This window comes from Helicoverpa zea, chromosome 3 (assembly GCF_022581195.2).
Source record: "Helicoverpa zea isolate HzStark_Cry1AcR chromosome 3, ilHelZeax1.1, whole genome shotgun sequence".
NCBI classification, from domain to species: Eukaryota; Metazoa; Arthropoda; class Insecta; order Lepidoptera; family Noctuidae; genus Helicoverpa; species Helicoverpa zea.
In genome coordinates this window covers 5088163-5114222 of record NC_061454.1, presented here as the reverse complement: position 1 = coordinate 5114222, position 26060 = coordinate 5088163, and the positions used below count along the sequence as shown (strand labels likewise).

At 35.4% G+C, this 26060-nt stretch overlaps 1 protein-coding gene across 1 annotated transcript; it reads left to right on the top strand.

The window, feature by feature from the left end:
* The first annotated feature begins 388 nt into the window (after positions 1 to 388).
* LOC124646129 lies at positions 389 to 26060 on the top strand. The gene is made up of 5 exons (XM_047186209.1): positions 389 to 541; positions 13909 to 14023; positions 24408 to 24587; positions 24770 to 24906; positions 25445 to 26060. The coding sequence occupies exons 2-5, from the start codon at positions 13909 to 13911 to the stop codon at positions 25688 to 25690; spliced, it is 678 nt and encodes a 225-aa protein (XP_047042165.1). The 5' UTR covers positions 389 to 541; the 3' UTR covers positions 25691 to 26060.

Sequence of the window (26060 nt, the reverse complement as noted above, 5' to 3'; positions counted from 1 at the left end):
AATCGATGTAATATTTTGGGTATACAAAGTCAGAAACTTTAGTTTGGAACGAACCCCGGGTCCGAAGCAGCAGCTGCGAACCAACCCGGGATTAACACACAAATGACGGAGATTATGTGTAATTTATGGGAAAGCTGACTTTGAAAATCTGGTCTATGAAAATGAAAAGGACCATGTGTCGACTGGACCTCTTGATTACAGTCTAGTGTTAAGTTATTTTAACTTTTATGCTCTCTTTGTTTATCTATAACATAACCTAATAAATATTACTAAGTAGGTAAACTATCTTTTTTGGTGTTATATTTTCCAAGCCGGATTTTCAGCGAGGACCTGTAAAGCAGAGGCAGAAGACAGATAAGTGAGGTGTGAGGTCACCTGTGAGCAGTCATGTGGACGTACGTGCGATCCCACCAGCGCGCGCGCACGCTGCGCATCCCCGCTCCAGCGACTATAAAAGACCAAGCCCAAACCTGCCGCGCGCTATTACAACAGTGACTCTGTGATTTTTCCCGCCGTGTATTTATTTAAACCAACAATAAAGGTAAGTGAACTTCACTAAGGGTTGCAGGGATGATAGAAAACAATTCAAGGATAGATTTAAGTCAAAAATTACGCAATAAAATAACAAGTTTTAAACACAAAAATTAAGATTACAATCCAGCTTATAAGTAGGTATTTCTTAACGCTACAATCAAGTCAATGCATCTTATTTTGATAATACGTTCTTGCATAAGCTCAAGCTTAAAGTTAAATTAATCGCAGCCCGCGGTATTCGTTGAAGAGTTACGTTGCGTCAATTCATTCATGCGATGATTGCTCTCGTCAAATTTGACACGAAAATTGCTAAGTCGGGTGGCAGTGTCCTTACAGTGTCTGTAGATTACAGGCGAGCACCGTATGTATGTCAAGCCGAAGTTGCGACACATGCCACTGATGCTGAGAACATGCTTGAGAGCCCTTTTCTATGAGGTTTCATCACGTGCTAGACTTTCAACTGATGAGTCTTATCGGTTACTGTGGCTCACTGTACTGGGTACACTTAAGCACACATGCGACGCGCGACAAACGAATAACTTAAACCTAACTTAAGTTTGCGGTTGAAAAACCTTAAAAATATTCATTGACACGATAATTTATTAATGTTAAGCATCGAAAATAGTGTTTCAAAATATGCCATTGCGAAGGCCAGCAAGACTGAAAGATGTGGACTTTCAAATATTTATAGCATGTGACAAGAAAATATGTGAGTTAAGTAAGATTCGAGTGTGTCACGGGAACCTGTTTTTTTATTTGAGTAATAAAATAACTGATAACCGATACATAGTACACGTGTTTTTAACGATCGTATAAAAGTATTGAACAATAATTTTAATCAAAGCAGCAAATCAATAAAATTAACAAAAATAGAAATGATATCACAGAATTAATTAAGACAAAATTCTTGAAAAAATACCTAATATTTTGCATAATTATTTATTAAACCAATTTCATTTTAAAAATATCATAAATTAGAGTGAGTTTTTTTGCGCCAAATATATAAAATTAAACAACAAAAACTCTTGACATTTATAATAAAAATTTAGATCAAAATGTTTTTATTATGTAAATATTAATCACCTATAATATCTTATATGGAATAACAAAAACCTATTATGTATGAACTGATCCACTATATAAATGTTCTTATTTTGGTAAACCATTTAGAAAAAAATATAAGTGACAGATAGACGAAATATTAAATTTTAAATGAACTTTTTTAAATGTTTTCGAAAACGTTAATTAATAATTAAATAAATATCATGTTAAAAAGTATTTATTTTCTTATTTATTAAAAGATGATGAAACTTATACAAAAACTTGGACAACAGAAACTGGTCTCATATTAGACTAGTATAGGTAGACCATAAACTTATAGCTTCGTACCTTCATATTTTAATTGCAAATATGAATTATAAAATAAAACAACAATTTATTCATATAAACTAACATCATAAAGAGGAAACATTTGTGTGTCTGTTTGCTCCGAAACCACCGAACCGATTCGAAAAATTATTTCACTGTTGGAAAGCTAGACTTTTCCCGAGTAACGAAAGCTATGTATGCCCGAATAGGCCCGAAACGAGAGCGAATCTGCGAGAAGACGGTTAGTAATAAATATACCAAAACCAAATGCAAAACAATACAATAGTACGAGTATACAATACAAATACAACTACATACAATGATTTGACTATTTCTAACTTAACCTTAGATGACACAGTGAGAAACAGTTAAAGAACAATGATGCAGCTTATCCCGAGGTTATCTTTAGACTTATTTCCTTTGCGACCTTACCGTCAAACTAAGTTTAAGTAACACTTAACCGCAAAACTTAAATGTGAACACTTTGGCACAATGTCGCGGTATCTTCGTGACCTGTTTTTTGATGTTATTTAAATAACACGGGTTTGTCAGACGAATGAAAAGCACGTCGTTATAGTTTTTGCAGTTTTAGAGGATAATCGACGAATATAGTTTATTATTCGTAATTTGGTCACGAGTTTGTTAAAATTGATGGGGCTTATTAACCTTGAAAATAGGTATAGGACAATATAGTTAATATTCGGTAATTAGGATGTCACTTAAAATAAAGGGTCGGCATTTACGTTGTCTTCACACAAGTCATCAATTTCTAAGCCGGATCACATGATACGGTTTAATGACAATGTAATTGCCGGATCTTCAAACTCATTAATATATAACACACATATTACATGTGTATAAAATATATTATATTGTGTTGTGACGAAATCGTATCCTGTAAACTTCAGATCCGGCTTTGAACTTAATGTATCCATGTGGAAATAGTAATAACGGTGACACAATTTATGTAGAAAATCTATCCAGTTTTCATATATTAATACGTTTGGACACAAAGTTCTCTATCATTTACTTAACAATAAATAACGCGACTAATATTTCGAAATCTACGTAGCCAGTAGTAAGTGTAGGTATGAAAATGTCACCACAAACACTTCCTTTTCTTAGAAATTGATATAGAAAGATACCCATGTTTCTTAGAAACGATTTCGTTAGCGGTTTTGACGTCAAAAATCTCAATGATTCCGGTAAGAGTACATTGCAAACTAAACAGTCTGCCATCAGTTGATCCGATAGTTGGCATATTTTTTTAAAGAAAATCTTGATTCCAGTCAAAGTGTTTAGTCAGTTTGATGTCGGCCAACTACCTGATCTTTTTTTATGTCATACAGCTTCATACTGATTTAGGAGAAAAAACAAACTGACTCTAAATGGCTACCATTCATCACATATTTTTAGCAAGAAATTACAAGACGGATGTGGATATTTATATAATTACTACTAATTAGTTAATGCTTATAGAGAGTTGGGCTGAGAACTCGAGGGCTTGTTTTTTGCTTCTAACATTTAAGTTTATAATAAACCGCTGCTGAGTCGTGTCGAGACAATTATTGTGGTTAGGCAATGCCTACTTTGTTGTTAGGACTGAGTGCAAAAAATTTTGATGTCATTGCAGTTGTTAGATGCAGTTGCTATACAATTATGGAGATAAATGTTTAGGACCAATTTAAGGACATTCGGAGAGTCACGTAAATGACCTAAAGGATTCTTTTTTTCGGTCTGTTTTCATAATACTTATAAATGATCAGTGGCGAGTTAATTTGAACCAATTTCTGATTCAAAAGTATAAAATTTGTTTTCGTATATTATTGCCATCAGAAACAAAGGCGGCTTTGGTTAAAATACACAAAGGTTGCTTTATTTTGTAACGATAACTCATAACTATATCTGTATTAATAGATCAAATATTGTTACTTAACGAGTCGATACTTTTCCTTGAAAAATCTCTTCACCTTTTCTCAGAATCAAGTCGAGTTCGAAGTCTTGTGGTTATTAATACTTTCGATATTGTTTTACAATAAGCATAATAAAATACGTATTTATATTGATTTAACAACCACACACTCGTAGTTTATGTAAGCACTAAATAAATAGTCCTTATGAAATATTAACAAGAGAAAAGTAGTCATTCGCATCGTTCAGAAGCTCTTCAAATAAAAGTTATGACTATAATAAAGAGGAAAGTAAACAAATAAGAATAAAGAGATACATCAACTTAAGTTACCTAACATACCTTTACCCCTTAGTGTCAGATTCTCATAGAAATTGTGCACTAAGGAACGGCTTAAGTAACCAATATACATAAGTAATCAATGTGTCCAATATAAGCTTACTCTAAGCTTCTGTTTTGAAAACACACTGAAGACTAAACAGTCGGCTGATAGTTGACCCGATGCTTGGATTTATTTTTAAATTAAATAACGAATTCAAACAAAGTTTTTAGTCCGGCTTATACCAGCCTAACATCTAATCGTTGTTATGTGCTCACTACCATTCCATACTATACCATTTATATACTAATTTATGGGTCCAAACAAACTATCATCCAACTAAAAGTTTGCAGTATGCTCACTCCTCCTTAAGAGGCTCTCAAATCTAAAAGTTCGGTTCGGAAAACTGATTTTTGCAGCTAGTTTGCACTAGACTCGATTATTTTCATGAGTAACAATATTTCTACTCGATAATCGACGGTCAAACGCAGTACATTTCTCAGAAGAGTTTCGACATGAAGACAACTCACGCTGGTCGTGGACTTGACATTTGAATACAAAACCGTGAAGTTGTTACCAAACAAACAACCCATCGACCAACTGTTAACTATTAACTACAAGCTTTTAATTAACACAGCTTTAATCAACGTTTATGTCCGTTTGATTTTTCGCAACAACTAAAAAACAGTAGCCATTAAAATGTTAGCCAAACTATAATTAAATATAATTACGAACATTTCCAATAGGCTTGAAGGACAAGAAGCACGAAACATTGAAGTTTCAAGACAATCAATAATTCTTAATGTGCAATCGTGTAAAAAGGTTATCCCACGATGGTACAGTGGTACACCGGTACAACAATGGCGGAGTCTGTGTCCCACAATTAAGCTCCGTACAGTTCGCGCCACTCGATCACGTCAAGCGAAGGACGCGTTGAGTAACACTCGGCGAATTAGTTCGACAAACCGATATTATCGCGACGAATCGGACAACTACTCGTAATCTCAAATCGGATGCCCGCAGACCATTTCGAAAGGCATTCGGACCCTCAGCAACTGACAATTGACGTCGACGCGTTAGGACAAATGCCAGCGCGTTGCGCAACGGTTCAAGGCTACTATTCTGATGTTTTATACGCGAAACGACAATCTGCCTTATGAATATTCACGATTGTCATTAAGTTACTTTTGAGCTTAACTACCGCGGAGCAGGAACCGAGCTTTGTTGGTCGAGATGCCGTCTGATTGCGGGAATGGCAATGGTTGTCATCATTTCCTTATTTGCTGTAATAATATTAATAAACCCAAGATAATATTTGTTTATGATAAAATTTTGTTTGAATAAACGCGTTGATGTCTTTTAAACTACGCTCATTTCTTGTGTACTTATGCCGCGGTGGGGCTATTAATGAAGAATTGTGTCGCAAGATGGGATAATCAATCACGTTATCTCTTGCAGAGGCTTTCCTCATCGATAAAAGCCTACAGTTTGTCACCGAGGTACTTACACAAATGGCTGGACATTGGCTTCGTGTATAAATATTTTGAAACTTGGTTACAGATAGATGTACAAACGAGTTTTATGTGAGGTCGATTTATTGGTGGGCCTATTTTTATTGGTTGTTGCGTAAATTTATTGGTTTTTTGATAAAGCCCATTTGGGAAAGAACGTCCAAAATGGTTCGTTATGCCTTTTTTATTGGTTGGAAATGTGATAGAGAATAAGTGATTGTGTAAAATGAATGATGCATCGGTGAGGGTCAGATTTGAAATGGAGAAGCTAAAATCTGTCTAAGAGCGGTTTATTGGCGAGTTCATGTTTATGTTAGATGTCAGAGACAAGGTCCGGTCTGACTGTTGATAGTAGCTTCGAGGTCAGAATGGTTAGCGTCTGATAGTTTAGTGTAGCAGATATGTTATGTAGATGAAGCAATATCCGCTACTATGTGGTGTTATCAAACAGTTTTGTCCATGAAGATTTTGTTGACAAGAATAAACTAGGACTATTTAGAATTTAAGTGTATCTGTTCAAATGGTACCTAATTATCTTTTAATCTACCTCATGTAAAATGTTATAACTGCTTTTCGTTATATCGCAGCCGGTTTTCTTGATTTTATAAACGTGGAATAATCTCTTATCTATTTTCACGGACCATGACTAATCCTATTTTTTTCTCCCATAAACTAGTTGCTAACGAGTATTATCACGTTCGATACCTTACATTTTTTGTTAAAAATAATTTCCTAACTTGTTTTACAAGTCAAACTGACAAATCACCATATATGGCAACATTCTTTTGGCGCCAAACTTCGTGACTTTGAACTTGGAACACTTTGATACTCTTCTAAATAGCCGTTAAATCTGTGTGACCTTCAGCCAGTCGTTAAAACTTATTCATAGACAATCCATTCAAGATTTGAAAACTACCAAATAGGTTTTATGCAATTGTCAGTTTATTTCTTGTACAAAATATACTCTGTGCAATAAATCTTTGTAATAAATATTTACTTACATTGCATATGATAGGATTCTATTAATCTTGTAGAATGAAGCGGCAGAAGTTGAAACAAGCTCTCGAAATTCCTAAAGTAATTAATGTATTATCTAGTAAAGCTAATTTGAATATAATTGAATCCTGAGATTTCAAATGTTTGTACATTTGAATAGTAATATTGCATCATTGTCATACAAAGTTGTATTATATCGTAGGTACTTTTCATACAGGTATAAGGTACAATAAATTCTACTAAGAGTTTTTATTTACAAAAGTGCCTAAATCTACTTTTATCTCCTTATATGTTTTATAATCACGTATCTCAAGATTTGGACTTTTCTAACACTTTTGACCAATAAAACAGCTTTTCAGTTATGAGACGTCTATATCATCCTTATCATCACCCGACATTTTTTATCACATTAATGAGCGTTAATCACACTAGTTCAATGCGATAAAACGTAGTTTATGTATCGTAAATCTATGTAAGTACAAGTATGTACATTATCATAATAGTAGCAAATAACAGTAACTTACAAAACCCTAGTTTCGTCCTACACCAAAGATTCATAAACATATTAATTTATGCTGGCCATCCCACAAATGCATGTAGCTACCCACGAGGCGTGATCAAAGACAGGACATATAATTAACAGCCTAGGCTAACGAATATAGATGCTAATGTAAAAACAATTGAGTAACGGAATTGTGCGGGCGTGTTCAGGGCAAAGTGGTGTGCTTCCTGAGATACGATTTGAACCTATCTATGTTATATTATTTACTAGCCGTTTTCCCGCGGGTTCACCCGCATCCCGTAGGAGCTACTGCCCGTACCGGGATAAAATATAGCCTATGTTACTCGCAGATAATGTAGCTTTCTAATCTAAATAGAATCTAAATAGTGAAAGAATATTTAAAGTCGGTCCAGTAGTTTTTGAGTTTATCCATTACAACCAAACAAACAAAGTTAGTAGTAGTACTTATTGTAAGATGACATAACCTTTAAAGTCTCGGACTGTATTTGGAAGATACGTAAACTTAGTCAATGTGAGTGCCAATCACGTGCCAGTCTAGCCTTTACTAAAACTTATTGAGATCACCATTATATGCACCATTCCTTCTATAAAACCTTGTGACAAATCCTATTCTGTAATCATACTAACATCCATGAAATTAAATCAAATTAATGCTTTGCGTTATTCGATGCTCAATTAATTTTATAAAAGTCAAAGTAACAAAAACAATTTGTTATTGCATTCAGTGAAGGACACTTATTTGTAACTCCTTGCACTGCAATCTTAAGAGCGCTAGCACACTGCAAATTTTCAGTCGGCCGATAGTTTGATCGGGATTCATAAATTAGTACAGAGACGAATGATAATGCGCAAATTGCAACGATCAGGTATCCGAAATCAGAACGACTAAAAAGTTGAATTCACGATTCAAAATAAACTGTCAACAAACTATCGCAATCTGGCCAAATATTTATCAGTAGACAGACTGCTGTCTCAATATTACCTATATCTGTTGGTATGCTCACTAGACTTATTATTCCGACATTAACTCCATACAAGATATATCATCATTTCTAACAATAAAACATCAGAAAGATCTAATATTGGAAACTGCCTTTTGTCTGCATTGTGCCTGTTCTTAGACCTTGCTTGCATTGAAACGGATCCATAGTGTCGACACGTTAAGCATTAAGCGTCTTGCCTGCAACTCTGCTCGCCTGCTAATAGAGATGAGCACGATACTGATTTTAATTCTGCTGCAGTTGCAAATGGTTGTTTAGTGAGTACTTACTGATTTTGCATTCAATGCTGTTGTGCAAATTCACGATGTATGATGCATTACAATATAAGCTCTAAACCAAAACAAAAGTAAAACCACACATTTTGGCAAATAAAGGACTTTGACAGATATTTCCAAGTTAAGTATATATCTATCCTAAAGTTAATTTATTAACAAGAATCGCGTTGTACCCCGAGTTAAGCATTAGGATATACTTGCTAAGTTATGTAGCTTCTTAGAAGTTTTTTCGTTCATATAAAACTCTCACATCAAACACCTGTGCAGATACAGGTTTATCTACGAATATTTTACGAGAAAAATACACCAAAAAAATACGACAATCTAGCCGGTTTCAATAGCTAAAAATCTAGCCGGTTCTAAATAAATAAACCTAATAAGGAACAATATAAGATTACATTTTAGTATTCGCCGGTCTTTCTAGATTATTTCGATTTCCTACAATAATCACACACAATCTTATTATGTAAAATGCTTACTGTGTCACTAATCTCCAGTGAAGATACCCGCCAGACGTTACGTAGACGGTAATAAAAATTTCACTTGACGAATGACGAATTCAGTGCGCCACGCATTACCGACAGGACGACGCGACATGAATACAGACTAGTGACAACTACGTACTTAGATACACATGTACATATTTACTACGGACGTACATACAATGCTTTCGCTTTGTCACATCACTGCTTACTTTAAATCGTCTCAGTTTATCACCAAACAGGATTATTTCGATACTCCTCTAAGCTTACTTTAACGTTTCTCGAACATTACATGGGTAAATACAAAACACAATTTTAACAACGCATAAATTAACGATAAATCGCAATATTTACTCTATAACATTACCAGCTATAAAGAACAAATAATCTAACCTAAACCTTTGGTTTATTTATGTGTTCTCAAGTTATACCGGATTTATAACTGAAGTTACAACATTGAGTACCTAATATTGGTGTGTGAATGGGATACGGAGTCGTGGCACATGCCGGTGTCGTTTATATTTGTGTATAGCTGTCATTATCTAAATTAAAGCGTGAATAGGTACAGCACAATGTGCTGGTGACTGGAGGGCACCAGTGAGGCAAGGCGCGAGGCGCAGACGCAGCAGAGATGCACGAAGCCGCACGATCGTGACCGAACCTGACGGACGACCGGCCTCGGGCCGTTGCAAAATCTCTCGTAGAAACATTGTGGCTGCGAGTCTCGAACTAAATTCGCGATTGGCACACAGATTCGCGAAGAATACCATTCAACTGTTGTATTAGAACAGGTATTGTTTAACGTTTGTACTCGAACACCTTCGGGCCTTTGTGAGCTCCCCATTCATCCTATTATTGTGTGTAATAATGGCATTACACACGAGTCTGCCTATAAATGTGTGTTGCCCAACTGAGGTCAGGTCTCTGATATTTATCTAATATCACTTGACGTTTATTTAGCTGTAATGATATGCTATTAAGTACGGTATACAAACAGCTTTGTTTCGTGCAATGAATTGGGATTACGTTGCATCTTTACATTGAAGTTAGCAAGACGAGCATTAAAGGCCTTACTACAAAAACTTTAAACCCTGTTTTACCCTTGTCTAATAAAATTTTGGCTGCAAAATGAACCATATGTCAACGTCATAATTTGACATTTTTTTAGACAAGGCATAAACTGACGTTTAAAAGTTTTTGTGGTAAGACGGTATATGTCTCTACTAATAAACAAACTTCTAACTATGGTAATTGATTGAAACGTCTTAATTAAATTAAGAAACTTTACTGCGGAGATTAACATGCTTATGAACCATAACACCCATATTAGGTTGAGGAAGTTAATTAAGCAAAACCCTGAGAGCGCATGACGATCCTTACCTTTACTGATCGTGATGACGCGGCCTACGGTATATTGATGAGATGAGATCGCAATTACTGCTTACGGTCATGGAGGCAATGGTGTCAAGGCTACATCACACAGGCGCCTATATACATCATACCGGGTGTCTGCCTACTCCGCCTGACAACAGACGATTCCGGGTAAACAACACGATTCGACTTTACCGCCTTCAATCGACTCATGACGTCTCGTCTTTTTATAACGATTAGCGAGAAACAGATATTTGCCAATTAAAGTTTGCTTGAGAATTATGAGATCCTGGTTGAGACAAAAAAAAACGATTAGATGAAATTAAGAACGTGAACGAACGGACAGACGGCGTGTGGCGTGGCCGTACGGTTTAAAGTCAGAAATTTTTTGGTATGCACGCCATACGTCGCCTGGAGCGATGTCAGAGACATGTAAAACTTCACTCAGACCTGTCCGGCGACATACTTGAGTTACGTAACAAAGAACAACGCCCGGTTGACCAATGTGGCAATGGCAGACTAACATATGAGCCACGGGCTTGGGTTTAAAAACAATAGTCTATATTTCAAGCACCAGTGACATCAGCGAATGTTTGCATGACGCGAGCGTAGGCAGCATGTATTGACTCGACACACTAACCGACAGACAAGAACAAAGTTACAATGACGAGTTTACAAGCTAAACAAAAGTTTCTCTTGTCTTTTGTCACGAAAACAAATGAGAGCGTAGGAAAAGAACGCCGTCTTATCATAAATGATCTTCATTAGTATTCATTAGGCAATTGTGAGCGTATTTTAACTAGTGGGAAAGTTTTTTTTTTACTAATTATGTTATTTACATAGATATAATATTACTAAACAAGATTGCGCACGCTCAAAATATATATTTACGAAAATGAACTCTATTCTAACGCAATAAGGTACTAAATTGGTTGTATAATACACAGAGGCAAATCCGAGCCGAGAGGGATAGTTCGAACGGAGGCTGTTTGTCTCTTTCTAACACCTTGCCAGCATAAAAAAATGTTGTGATCAAAAGTTTTGTCTTCCCAAAAACAATTGAATCACTTATATTTTTATCTTATTTTAACAATTGTAAGTCAACAAATTAATAACAATCGCATTAATTTATTCGTATTTATTATTAAAACATAAACAACATAAATTTTTATTTTGCTTTTTTTTATTTTCTAGCGGTAACCCTGAACATTCTTGGCGCGTAATCAGCATTTAAAATTTTGTTTATATTTTTTTGTATTAAATCAATTTAAACTATTAAAATGGTGAAAAAGTGTTGCGTTTCTACTTGCAAAAGTGAATCCTATGGTGGTTGCAATATATCGTTCCACAGGTTAGCTAATAATAACATTTTCGTAAACCAAACAACTAGGGTGCCCATGAATTCTTGTAACGAGTCAAAATATGGGTGATGGATTTTAAAACTGTTGTACTATTGTTATAGCTTCCCAAAAAATGAAGAAAGGCGACATAAATGGCTCAGCAGTCTATATATGAAGTAGAAATACAAAAAAAACAGTCTTCACTTCGAATCTTCCTGCTTTTATACTGCTAATTTCCGCTAATTATTAAAAGCCTTTATTAGTATCTTAAGGTCACAAACTGCGTAAGTTAAAACTTCAATACTAATCTGTGTTTAATAATCTTAGCAAATTCGGATTTGTCTCACATAGCTTAATCTCATAGTCACCCTATTAGAAAGGGACAGACAGCCTCCGTACTAACTGTTTCACTCGGCTCGTTTTTTGGGTTTATATGCGCAGTCCTGTTTACTAATATTATGTCTATGGTTATTTACATACAGCCGTACACTTGTACAGTTAATAAGTCGTTGCATCTTAAAGGTTGTGTTACTTAATCTGACACGTAATGTGGTCCAGTGCCCCGGTCACTCACTGGCACCTGAATTGAAGCCCGATTTGGGGAAACCACTTCTTATGTAATTATATTTTTGTTTTGACTTCGGCTTAGTATACTTACTGGAGGTAATGAGGACTTTATATACCGTTTTAATTGTACGTTTATGTGTTTAATTAGGTATACGTCTATAAAACTGTTTTGCTATTTTGCAGCGGTGTGTCTCTCAATAAGCGTCCAATTCGAGCAAGACACGCCCATTTTTTCGATATTCCGCGACCACTGAATTTAAATAACACAAGTCTAATTTAATTGGAAAACTCAATATTTACTTTATTGATGGTACAATAATGACGTAAAATCTAAAGACGACAAATATTTGAGCGCTACAAAATCGCGTTGCGACATACTTAATTAGTCTTTAGATAAAAAATATATAATTAAGACGTCGTGAAGATTCGGAGGTCGTATAGAATTAGATTATTTAATCCATTCTATTTAAATATCAGACTTTTGGCATGTCAAGTTCAAAATAGTAGAAAGTTAGATCAAACTCAAACTCAAACTCAAAATTTTTTATTTCAAATAGGCCTATGAAAGCTCTTTCGAAACGTCAAAGTTAGGTGCACGGTTCCAAAGAGTTGGTCTCATGGAGAAGAACCGGCAAGAAACTCCATGGACACTCTTTGATAACCTAGAGGTTATTCTGCGTAGACGAATATTCAACAGTACCTAATATCCTATTTTAGACCTCGTGTGGGGAAAATTTCACGGTTTTTTTATTGGAGTTCATTTTTCTGACTTGCATTCTTTCCAATATCCACTATTTTGCAACTTCTGAGAAAATACTAAAAAAATCCTCGAGTATCCAAAGACAACTTTGTTTCAATCAGACTATCGTAAAAACCTTTTTAGATTTATTTACAACGAGACCAAAGACAATATAATGTATTACCGATACAGAACAGTGTCACAATGGGTACTCGTATTAATTCTCGCGTATGATACCTACTTGCGTTTTCAACCGAACTTATTTATGCAATATATTCTTATGGTACAAGCAGTGTGAACCGGTGTATGTATGTATGTGTCACTGCCTCGAGCATTTCTATACGATTACGTTACTGATTAACGTACTGACTGCCGTGTTTTCGTCACAATCAGATATATGCCCCGTCAATCTTAATTAACTGTGAATAGACCATTGTTCGGCCGTTAGACGCCTTTTTATGATATATTTACGAAACTAACACGTATGAAATGTATACTGAGCTATAGCTTTTTGTTGTCTGTTATGTTTTTATGAAGTTGCAGCCGGATCTTAGAATGAATGCAATTATCTAAACAATGAGTGCTAAATTCCGTTAACAAATATTAGCTTCACATCATTATGTAATAATTTACAAAAAAATTAAAATAATAAGCTTGTTTTAGCCTCGCAATTCAAATTATAAAATCTATTTGGCGCCACTCAAGTAAAATCTTAACCACACCAATTATTTCTCACAAAAAAATCGAAAAAGAGTTTTTATATCACATTATTTAATCATGTTGGCCGCCGATGCCAATAAAACATTTGAACAGTTTGAAAATAGAATGAAAAAAAAAATCATTATGGCGCGTTTGTGGGAATCGATTTTCATTTGGTAATTTTCTTAAATAGGTGATATTATTTTGTGTTTAGAATTTTATATTTGTTTGTTTGTATGAATATAATATTTACGTGGTTTGTTCTTCGTTACAGATGCAGGTGTGGTTGTTGGTGGCGTGCGCAGCTGCGCTTGCGACTGTCGCGGTCGCACAGGCACAGAAACCTGGACGTTTCCTCTCATTACCCAACCCCCAGAAATGCGCTAGCAGTAAGTACCTCTTCATTAATACCAAAAGAAAATCGAATGAATTAAATGTAAAAAAAAAATATCATACAGTTATAAAACTATTCCAAAAATGTTTTTCAGCTTAGGGTCAACTTTTTTATGGCCAGATTTTTTTCTGAAGAATATGTTTGACGTTTTGACAGTTTTTTTGTAGAAAATATTTCAAACCGCCATATTTATACTTCAGATAAATAAATTAACTGATGATTAAGGAATCGGCCCTAGAGAGATTTTATTTAGGCTGCTCAAATTTTCACATACCTTACTTTTAAGCGCTGTGAACGCTCTCCGATTAGCTATTATTTATTATATAACTTAAACTTAATTTATATTTATTTTCGCTTAGTATGACATAATGGTGTTGTTCGTGTTAAGACTAACATGGTTACAATAAATAAACAAGTATAATTGTCGAATGAATTAGAATCGATATAAATAGCGAAACAGGTTCATTTATGTCAATGTTGTTTCAAAGCAGATAATCGTTTCGCTATATGTAATGAGGAGGACCTGAATTTAATCGAATTGAGGCTTCGGCATAAGTATGGATTATTTTTTATTCGTATTAATATAGAGAGCTTATTTAGTAATAGAGTAATAACACGCAAATTAAATGGTTGCTTTTGAAGATTTGTGTCATCGAATTTTGGTTGAATACCTAAATCACAGATTTAGGTTTAAAAGTTTAAAGTTTAGAATAACAACAATTTTATTATTCATTTTATTTACAATAACAATCTATTTCACATAACTCAACAAGTTAGTGACGTCAAAAATTCCAACTAAATTATTTGTTGGCGCCTTCATAATTTACCCCAACTATAAAATAAACCAGAATTCTAATTAATTAGTAGAATTGACCTCATAAAACATTTCTGTGAAGACGATGTACCAGGAACTCGTAAAAACCTTGAACTTATTTATCATATAGCAACCTTAGCCGATCGTGATATGAAAACTCAAATTTAAATTTATAATTTATGATATATCTTCTTCATGCGTGTGCGTAAAGTCGGCTTGGTTTGCATATTTACCTGTTTTGATATAAACATTCCTTAGCTAGATCCTTCTTTTCAGAAAACCCTGTCTTCTTTAATAATAGATTTTAATAGACAATGCCTCTTTCGTATCTTCTATTTTGATTTTAAATATGAAACACGTTAGACTGACTATAAAAAAGTAAATCCAGTCTAGAAATTGCGAAGAGTTAGGTAATTAATATTTGTTGTTTTATCGTCAATAAATTGTCGACTAACGAATAGAAAACAAAAAAATCTTCAGCAAATATATGTATTTCAAAACTAGCTATTAACGTGAATACAAATTAAATACGCTCCAAAAAATAAACATTGCATTGCCCACGCGTAATCCGTCAAACTATGGAGATTCCTCACGTAATTATTACGTAGGAAAGTAAAAGCTTCCGCGGGTCGTTGACCTCGCAAGGTCGCGGACGCGATGGAGGACGCCCCGCCCCTCCCGCACCCCTCCGCCCTCCCCCCGCACTCTGAACTCAAGTACGGTCGCGTAATTGAGAAAAGCACTTTTCCGTTTCCTCGTCAAGAGATCTTTTTCTTTTTAAAGTTGTTTAATGTCGAAGAAATATTTTAAGCCTGCTAGCTTTAGTTTGCACAGCCAGGGATTATTGGCTTTGGATTGTATTATGGAGGATCTGGTACTGAAACAAAGTTTCAGTTTACAATAATAACTTTTTCTTCTAGCTAGAGTCTTAAAGAATTCTCCAAAATAATAGTAGCTGCGAAATAAATAATACTGCTGCCTTCAACCACGTTTTCGTTAAAAGTAACTGTCTGCATGTCATTTTAATATTAATTTTAATTCGCCAGACGCATTATTAATTTTATTATACAACAATTTATGCAACAGATCTCGTTTAGCTGTTGAATGTCGTAACTTCGTAAGTATAGCGTGGCCCTTTAAGTAACCCACTAAATCATTTTAAAGGGTATAATTCTTCTTAATATAAATGCATTTCCGTAACCTTTATGGGAAATCTTTAAACCTCTTTCAAACCCGTTTCCACTTTTACTTTTTAAATAAGTCTATGGTAACACAGACTAATGCATATTTACCACAAACAATCGTTGAGTGAAAATAGGAAATAGGAAGATTCCGCTTTGAAATACGTATTTATATTAAATGTGAGATATTGATTGCAAATCCATTACTAGATATTTATGTTTAAGATAACGACCAATAAAACTCGAATCTAAGATTGTTCTGGAATATTCTGATTACGTTTAGAACTAGTATTTTTCTATGAATTCGAGTAGCAGCATAATATTTATAAGCAGACGCGAATGTCAAGTATATTTATCGTGGTAATCGGTTTTTGTAAAATGTGAAAGTAGGTATTGAAAGTATCTAAATAAACATTGTGTTAGGTCTTTTCTCTTTTCACGGCACCTGTCACTTTTATTGTTACAGAAAAATTAAGTACACACGTTTCTTTTCATCGTTACAGCTTTTACAGCTATGCTACAATTTACTTAACCCCTCTGCTCGACAAGGTTTTGACATATGACTTTACCGTTGATTCGGCGGGATATTTTGAATCGCGACATGGAACTCAAAAATTTGTACTAACTTTCAACACATAAATTCTAAGTCCGTAATGCCTGATCAGAAGTATTTTAACTATAACTTTAGAGCTCACTTATTTGACAACAACGTGCGAAGGTCAAATGGGGTCAGTTAATTCAGAAATAGATAATAATTACGGTGTTTCTAAGTCTATCGAAAAGTTAGGCATTTCAAATTTGGTGAAAACTTACCAATAAATAATCGCATCACTTTCTCAAACACAACACAAACGTCATATTTATAACATTTTCAATCCGTTGCAATACATTTCGTGCACTTATTTATGATTCATAACTAAAAAATCAGCACATAAAATACACAATAAAAATGAACAATTTACAAGATCAAAGTCAAGTAGAGTTTGGAACAGAGTACATTTTTTTTTTTCAATCAGCGGTGTGCATTCGATACCTAAATCGGATGTTTATTATAAATAATCGAATACCAATTTTATATATATTTTTTTATAGAAACTTATTTCAATTTTATTTCTTAATTTTAAATTATAGGTTCAATTTGTTTTTGTTGTGAAGAAAAAATATTAAAGTTTTATGAAAGTTTTTAGCATAGGTAAAATTTTTATACTGGGTGTCCCATAAGTCCTTTGAATTTTAAATTTCGAATAAAATTCAGATGGCGCGCCGGAATGGCGCGCGGGGTGCGGGGATAGCATCAACGGTCTTTCAGGAAAGTTTTATCGGAGCAGACCGTGGTTTTTGTGTGCGTGAGTCACAACAATGATTCGGCCACCATTGCGCGGCGTAAAGGACATTGGGCGAGATGTTTGAATGTTGGTCTACTCCCCCTCTAGTAATGAGTCATACATCATTTGAAAGGTCTTTTTAAGCGTTACATTTTGTACTTACATACTACTTACCAATTCTTAGTACTTTAGATGTTAGAACATGTTTAAGGTTTTTTATCGATAGTTAGTTTCAAGTCCTTAGATTCCTTCTCAAGTAATTAATTATATATCACTGGAAAGGCCTTTTTAAATCGAACATTTCGTACTTAAATACCTCTAACAAATTGTCAGTACTTAAGAAGCTACAGTAGATTTTAGACATAGTTATTATTTCACTAAACATGGTCCAACTCCCTAAATACTAACAAATGACAATCGCCGCCGTACAAGAAAATACTTTATATAACACTTTGATTATATATATGTCTAGATGTAGCGTCGAGTGCGCGCAAGCGTGGAAAAAAATGTCGATGTACTGTTCATCGACAGGAGCTTTCCTGTCAATCAGAACAGATCGTGCCGCTTAACTGTCAAAACGTATTACGCGCGCTAACTAAAATACAAATAACAGAGATAAAATGACGACATGTGCAATTAAAGTCTGCCGGAATTATAAAGGAAGGCTAAAAAGTGCCAATAACATCACCTATCATCGGTAACTGACCCAGAAAATAAATAGTTGTTTTTTGTAATTATGTTTACTAAATCACGCCATTTTGTATCAGTGTTGCCAGTTTCTGTTTTTCATTTTCCCAACTTCACGTGTTTATGTTATGTATAAAGGATATTTTTTTAAGCATTGCGCAAAAAAATAATAGGTATAATTTATATTTTTATTGCTCAGATAGACATTTTCTGATTCTCCCAAATATTATCTACTATTATTTGATTAGTAAATTATGGTCATCAGCGTAACATCATTATTTAATAGAATTCCAAGTAATCCTATTGTTAGGAGTCAGTGGATAGACTGCATTCAAAAAAGCCGCGGAGATGTGATGTGGACACCAACAAAAAATACCATAGTGTGTTCCGATCACTTCCGCAGCAAGGACATGAGTACTGTCGACAAGATAGGGCGCTGAAGACTTACAAAAGGAGCAGTGCCAAGCAAGGTTCAATTTTCTATAAAGTTATAGTTAAACAGAATAACACTATGTATACAAACTTATTTAATTAGTCTATTTTTTTTTTCATTATTAATGGGAGAATCGTAGTAGCTGGTATCATTATTTACGTCAACGCGCAGTGTAAAATGACACCTACACGCACACATGCATAACAATTTTGTCTCTGCTTCTTTGTTGGGATTGTATGGTGACACTCCATCTAGATATATATATAATCAAAGATATAACATAAGCTTTCTATTGATGTATTACTTAATGCTAGAGGAGAGGTAGATCAAAACGCTCATTGTACTTTGGTGGCGAAAAAAAATTGCTTCATTCCTCTAGGCATCGACTTAATATTTTTGATCCTAATGATCCCGCAGGACTTCTGAGGATCTGAGGCGGATGACGGGGAGTAGCGACCCCGCGCTTCTTTATAGCTTGTCGGTCAAAAATAATCTTTCTTGTTCTACTAGTCAATGCAATTTATTTGATACCCGTATTGACAGATTTGTGAAAAGAAAAATAAGTCAGCGGCGGCCATCTTTCTTCCATCTTGGACCAGCTTTCGATGAACAGCGAGTAGCAGTTCCGACTACCTATTTGCCCTTTCAAACAATAAAATCGTCATAAAATTTTGCGATAACTACACTAACTAACTATAACTACAGCTCTCGTCAAATAGCTTTGCCGCTCAGTTAAAAAGTCGGAAGTAACGAACCGCCATTAAGTTTGGCAGGACTACAGGAATTCTGTACATAATACACCCGAAAAAATAAATAAGTCTTCAAAATTTGCGGTCTTCAGAAATCCTAAAAACCGAAAAAAAAAATATTCCGGCTACAACGTATTTTCTACCACTGATTTTCTAGCATTTTTTCAAAATAAATAAAGTCATTTTACTTTTCCTAATTTATTTTCAGATTATAGTATACAAAAGTGCAATTTAGTAATATTATAATATCAAATAATATAAAATTATTAAATCGATTCTTTATTTTAACGAATCGGATCATTCGATGCAAAACTTCTATCACCGTCGCCATCTTGTCTATGCGTCTTCAAATTTAAAAAAACAACAAATGTAAACAAACATGGCGAGTTCGATCAGAATTCCCGGTAATTACGATTGGATTTTCAAAAGGTATATTACTAAAGGGATGCTAAATATGAAAGGTTTGAATGCGTCAAAATAGTTTAAATTTATTTAGTTATTTTATTTAGTACTCACAAATACGGTTTGATTGGAAAGAAAATAAATATGAGCGTAAATAATTAGGAAAGTGTATGACTCATTCGCAGACCCCGATTGGGGTCTAAACCGAGCTTACGGTGACATTGATGTTCAGACCCCAATCGGGGTCCGCTACGGATTTGACGGTTAATAGAGTTTTTTGGAGTACGTTCTATAAGGCTTATATTGTTTAAAAATAATTATTATGTCCAATTGAGCACAAATGAATTTTCTATTCTTTCATATTTCTCTGATTAAATATTCAAACATTTTATTTTAAATAACGCATTTCGTATTTTTCTACGAATAAAGCCATATTGATATCGAATGTGACAAGTTTTATTGTCATTCTAATTACCATATTTTTTATCCGGTTCTGAGAACAAAATGATTTAGTTTCTTGTTATTGAAAGCTTATTTTATTTTCAAGTTCTATGTCTAATCTCATTATGGTATAGAGTATTAAAACGTGTTATAGGCTGTTCACAAATATAGTGTTACTAATAAAACTGATATTCTATCACAGTCACCTACTTCAAAATATCCTCTAGGCTCTAGCGTACATAATAAAGTAATAAACATCATGTGAGCATAATTTATAAACATTGTAATTGCATGAATTATCTTCAGTAAGCACATAAGTAGACATAATGGCAAACACGTATTCTGAGTAGAATATTATTTATCTTCGGCTATTGCAATAGTACCTTGACAACGCAAGACATCTTTATATACAGCTTCTGTACTTTTAATGGGACATCGTTAACTTGGAATTAATTATTTTACTATAACTTTTCAAAGGTAGTGTTCGATTTGAGCTCACGGTCATCCGCGGTGGAACTTTATTCTTCTTAATTTTTTGTTCGCACGTCTTTTAGTTTGTCTTTTGTTTTTAGAAGGCTTCCATTTACTTGAATATGTTAGTGCAGTTTTCTAACCACTTCATAGTTCTAACCACTTTACGGATGTTCTATTTTACGTTTTGATAGGGCACCAATATTTAAATCAATAAGCCTAGTTTTGATTTCGCAATTTTGAAGGAAAATAAATAAATCCAGACTCAACAAGTGAAAGCTCAAACATGACCGTTACGTGTTTATGAGTACAATAACATTTGTGAAATATTAAAGAGCCCTTTGTGGTCACCATTTCACTGGTTATTCACACAAGCAGAGATGGGCTTGACGCATGGGTGAAAACGTATCGAGCGGCCACGGGATGAGGGGTGGAACACCTCAGGCTATTCTAAAACTAACGTGCCATGACATGAGGTTGGTTATCGCTTGGCATATAGTAGGCCTGATGTCGTTCCCTATAACACCCCGAGCTAAATTGGTGCAGTAAGTCTTATGCAGCAATGCAGCTGGCAGTTGTATGCGCCAACTCATTGTGCATTTGAGGTACAAGGCCACCCTTTGTTATGTAAAAACGTGCATAATTCTTGGGCATACGTTTAATCATTTCTGTTGTTATGGTCATGCATCAGTTAGATAATGATGGGGTATCCTAAACTGATTCCATTAGTGTTCAGTTTACTAACTCTTACTAAAATCAGGTAAGTATCCTAAAGCTCGCTACAATGTTTGATGTTTTACCATAGATTACTGGTTCTACTAGCTAGGCTGGGTATAACTATACAGTTGATCAATGGGACCATTCTTGCCATTTAAGTTTGTCAGTGTCTGTCAGTATGAACGAGTACCGGATAGGTCCATAAAATGAGTCCGCAGGCCACTTTACAAAATTGTTTAACTTTACCATGGGTTAGTGTATGATAAGGTGTCGTTGTTCTATGACTACCTATTAGTTATTTGAAGGAAGGCATCGTCGGTATATAGTTCAGCTAAAGGGATGGCTTCCTTTCAGGTCGGCCAGTCTTCATAGCGTCAATGCTTGTAAAAGAATGAGTTGTTAAAGGGCTATCCGAAACATTCAATATTTCCAAACATTTACCCAAGTACTATTTCGAATGTAATTGCAAACATAGTTGCAGATAATAACAAAAAGCCAAGCCATCTTCAATCTTGAGTTCATGGGTTCAAAATGTGACAGGTCATGGGCGCGGGTCACGGGTGTTAGAGAATAAAACGCTATGTTATTCCAACAAACATATGTTTGCTTCATAGTAATTACTCGTTATTAAAACTCTCAAATTATGTTGTATCCCTGGCATATAAAGATAAATTGTGACTTGTTTACTTAATGCACGCAATGGCGAAATGCAACTAACTATACATTTGCAAACGATAAGTTTTGTGCAGAGTTGCTTGTATCTGTATGCAGATGAAGTAAGCTAAACCTGTAGATTTATGAACCCTGGCGATATAAATTTAATTTTACATATCGGCATAGGTTTGGGTGATGAATGTTATTAAATCCCTTACGGATAAAAATCAACCAATAATATCCTGAAATGCGAGAAAGTGGAGTAATTAAGCGTTTTTGGATATTACTTCAAACCAAGTTTTTTTGGATGTCCAAAAAGTTTACGGAAATACATGAATCAAAATAATCCTATAAATTAAGTATGTGATTATCCGTTAGCTGTTCAAAATCATATTAAAAATCTATTTTTTGATAGTTCAATATTTATGTAACTGAATGGACTTAATTAACGGCTATAGCCGTTTATTATAATTTTATGAGCTTTGAAGGTTTTACAAAATTGACTACATTCTAGGCTACCCATCCAATAGTAGCAACTAATATAAACAAAACTAGGTTTTGCAACTCAGCCTTCATCTCAGTAACGTTCCTTTCGATATTACAATCCATTACTATATTTCATCTTTAACTAAACCAATATTTCATTTGATGTTCCACCGATACATACGAATATTACGATTCTATCTGTGATAAATACATCGAAATTTATGATCTATTCATTTTAACGTAGTACTTACTTAGTTATTATAGTAATAATCACGAAACTATAAAATAATTTCGTAATGTTTAATGATGGCCAGGTTTATAACTGAACGCTGGTGAAGTATTGGCCGTTGGTAACTGAAGCTATAAAATTAGCTAGATATTCGTGAGTGATGTGAGCGTCTAGTCGCTTGAGTTCAGAGGACAATCGCACATTCGTCAGACTGTCAGTAAGCAAGGTCTGAGCACAATCATTGTGAACGTGTCAGACGTCGCCGTCGTCGGCGTCGTGCGAACCTTACCACATTCACATTGTAATCAAAATTATTCATAATGATGCGATTCACTAAAACTACCTTCAGATACCTCTCGACAGAAAAGGACCTTCGCAATAGCTTAGGAGAGGTAATTATCTTAATTCGGATTTCCACCGCTGGTAACTAACGCAGAGATTAACGACGTATAATAAACTTTTGTTTAATATATGACCCTTTAGAAAAGCTAAATTTTCATTTCTTCAGCATTCCTCAAATCCAGTACTCGTACAATACCGAGAATTTTCAAAACATGCAGCGATAAAATTAAACGATTGCACATTTTCGTATCAAATATCTAATAATGCAGATAATTAGGATTGTCGGCTTGACAATAGGCGTGAACTGGCCGGTTGGTTAAATATAAAAATCGCATCCGGTAGCGATCCTTGGCCCAGTTGGCGCGGCGCGTGACCGACGCATCTGCGCGCCGCGCGGCGCCGCCCGCAGTCGCGACGCACCGCACCGCGGCCGTTGCAACATCGTCTGCCAAAACCGATCCGCACATACCTAATGTAGACTTAGAATAAACAGCTCATGCAACCCTGCCCACCGCCCAGTGTTTGATGATAATGATGAAAGAATTGACACGCCACGGTCCAGTTACTAGAACTGCAAATAGGAGTGAAGTATGTAGGTCGCGGATGCTTTTAGATCCACTTAATAGCGTCATATACTTCAAACGGTTTTTATACATACGCGGCACGTTATGTGCTAGCTTCGTCCTTAGTGTATTCAAGCAATTGAACTTGTGAACTATCAATTGTACAAGACATGCTGAAGTCTGCAGTGCACAGCGTCTGTCAATTGTCAAGGCTGAGATGCAATATTCTATCGTAATTAACCCTTTGCCAACCATTTCGCAAACCAATTATTACCAAATTTATTTTTATAAGACTACATAACCATTCGATGTGGATGTTTCAGAATACATCAAACATAAATGGTATTTGAGAGCTAGAATAAAATAAATAAAACACAAGGACATCACTGCGCGGCAATAAATCGATCCACATATTATGTAAATGCACCATTTAGATCGAAGCTGATCTAAATTTGGAATGAATAAAGTTTTTCTCGTATTTGTTGACATTAACCATGCATTCCTTATGCAGCTTGAAATATGTTGTTTGCGTTTTTATGTAAGGAGGAAAGGTCACGATGCGTGGCCGGGTACGTTATGTAATGACTGGGATTGCGACACTGACATAGCTCGTGATAATTTAACACAATTGCTCGCAGGCCGCAGCACCTCAATGTCACGACCGTGATAGAACAGTTCGATGTGTGATGTGTAGGTACATGACCTGTCACTGAGGGTCCTCGTTTGTCACATATTAACGCCTCACTAAATAGAAGCAATACCGTGTGAATTATTATATTTTATTTATTTGTTTTGCCTGCCAGCCTTGACTGGAGCGTCTTTTTGTATTTATTTACAACTGGTTGCATTGGAACAAGATTTTAAACTTTGTTTCTTTTTTTCTAGGACCAAAAGAGTTCTTCTACAGAGGTCACAACTACTTCTACAGCGGCCATGTTCCCACTCTCGCCAACAGGAAGGTAGACTGGCTAGATGGACGCAACATCTGCCGCGAGTACTGCATGGACCTCGTCTCCATGGAGACGCAAGAAGAAAATAATCTGATCTTCAAGCTCATCCAGCAAAGTAAGCATTTGAACCACCTACCAAGGCAACATATAAAAACCTTCACATTTCGCTAACGTCATTAAATATTTTTTATAAATATTGTAATGGGCGGTGACGCTCTTAGCACTTGCATGACCCTGTGGCTTCTTGATTCCGCTGACCTCATGAGACAGTATTGAGACAAATAACTGTCTTTGCAGATGATGTGCCTTACATCTGGACGTCGGGTCGCCTCTGTGACTTCAAGGGCTGTGAAAACCGCAAGGATCTTGAGCCTAAGAACGTCTTCGGATGGTTCTGGTCCGCCAACCGTGAAAAGCTGGCGCCCACCACCCAGGTTAGTAGAAACTCTCTCTTAAACAAATATCTTAAAGTGAGCTTAGGAGTTTAAGTTTCAAATAATTTAATTATACCTACATCAAGAATCTCCCCTTCTTTGCAAAAACATATGTTGGATAAACATGAAGAAGAAAGTTTTTTTCCAACTAAATTTGTAAAGTTCCTTTGTCGTACTTGGAACTAATCCATTTCCTACGGCTGGTGACGAAAAGGGAATTTCCGCATGACTGTCACATACTTATTTACTGCATCAAAAACTTTCGAAGACACCTGTGTACGGTGCTCGTTGTGTGAAAGTTATGTTATTACGCGTTTCCGAATACTGAAGTATTTCTATTATGTTATATCACTAAGTGCATAGCATTTCACTCATATTTACGATAGTATTAACCTAAATGTGACGCATGCAAGACTATCATTGAATATTTTAGAATTTATGTAATTTCCGGGGTGAAAAAGACAGCTAATCCGCCAGATTCATTCAGTGTGACGAAACAACTTTTGACGCCCATTTTTAATCATATACAATTCTCCAGATCCCCAACGGCTGGGGCTACAACCCCTGGTCCCAGACCGGCCACAAGAAGCAGCGTCAGCCCGACAACGCTGAGTTCGACATCAACGGCACCTCCGAGTCCTGTCTGTCAGTTCTCAACAACGTCTACAACGACGGTATCGCGTGGCACGACGTCGCCTGCTACCACGAGAAGCCCGTCGTCTGCGAGGACTCCGACGAACTCCTCAACTACGTCGCCAGCACCAACCCCGGCCTCCGTCTGTGATCCCCCTAACTTTAGAACACCAAACATTACAGTGATCATACTCAAAAGTTTACCCCCGACTTCGTGTTCCACGATGTCCTGACACTAGATCAAAATAACTAGTGTCATCATCAGACGAATTTAAAATTTACTTTAGTATAGCGTTCGGTTCTAACTACACTCTGTAGAATGCACATCGTACTACATCGTATTTATTAAGCACCAGCACATTTAAGGACTTGCCATAACTCCTACATTCGGGATCTCCCCACACTGCCCGTCCGTCGTACAAACTCTGTACAGTATCATAATTTAAGACTTAAGTAAGTTTATTTTACCTAAGGGAATTTCTATTTGTACATAAAAATAAATAAATAAGAAAAAAATTCAA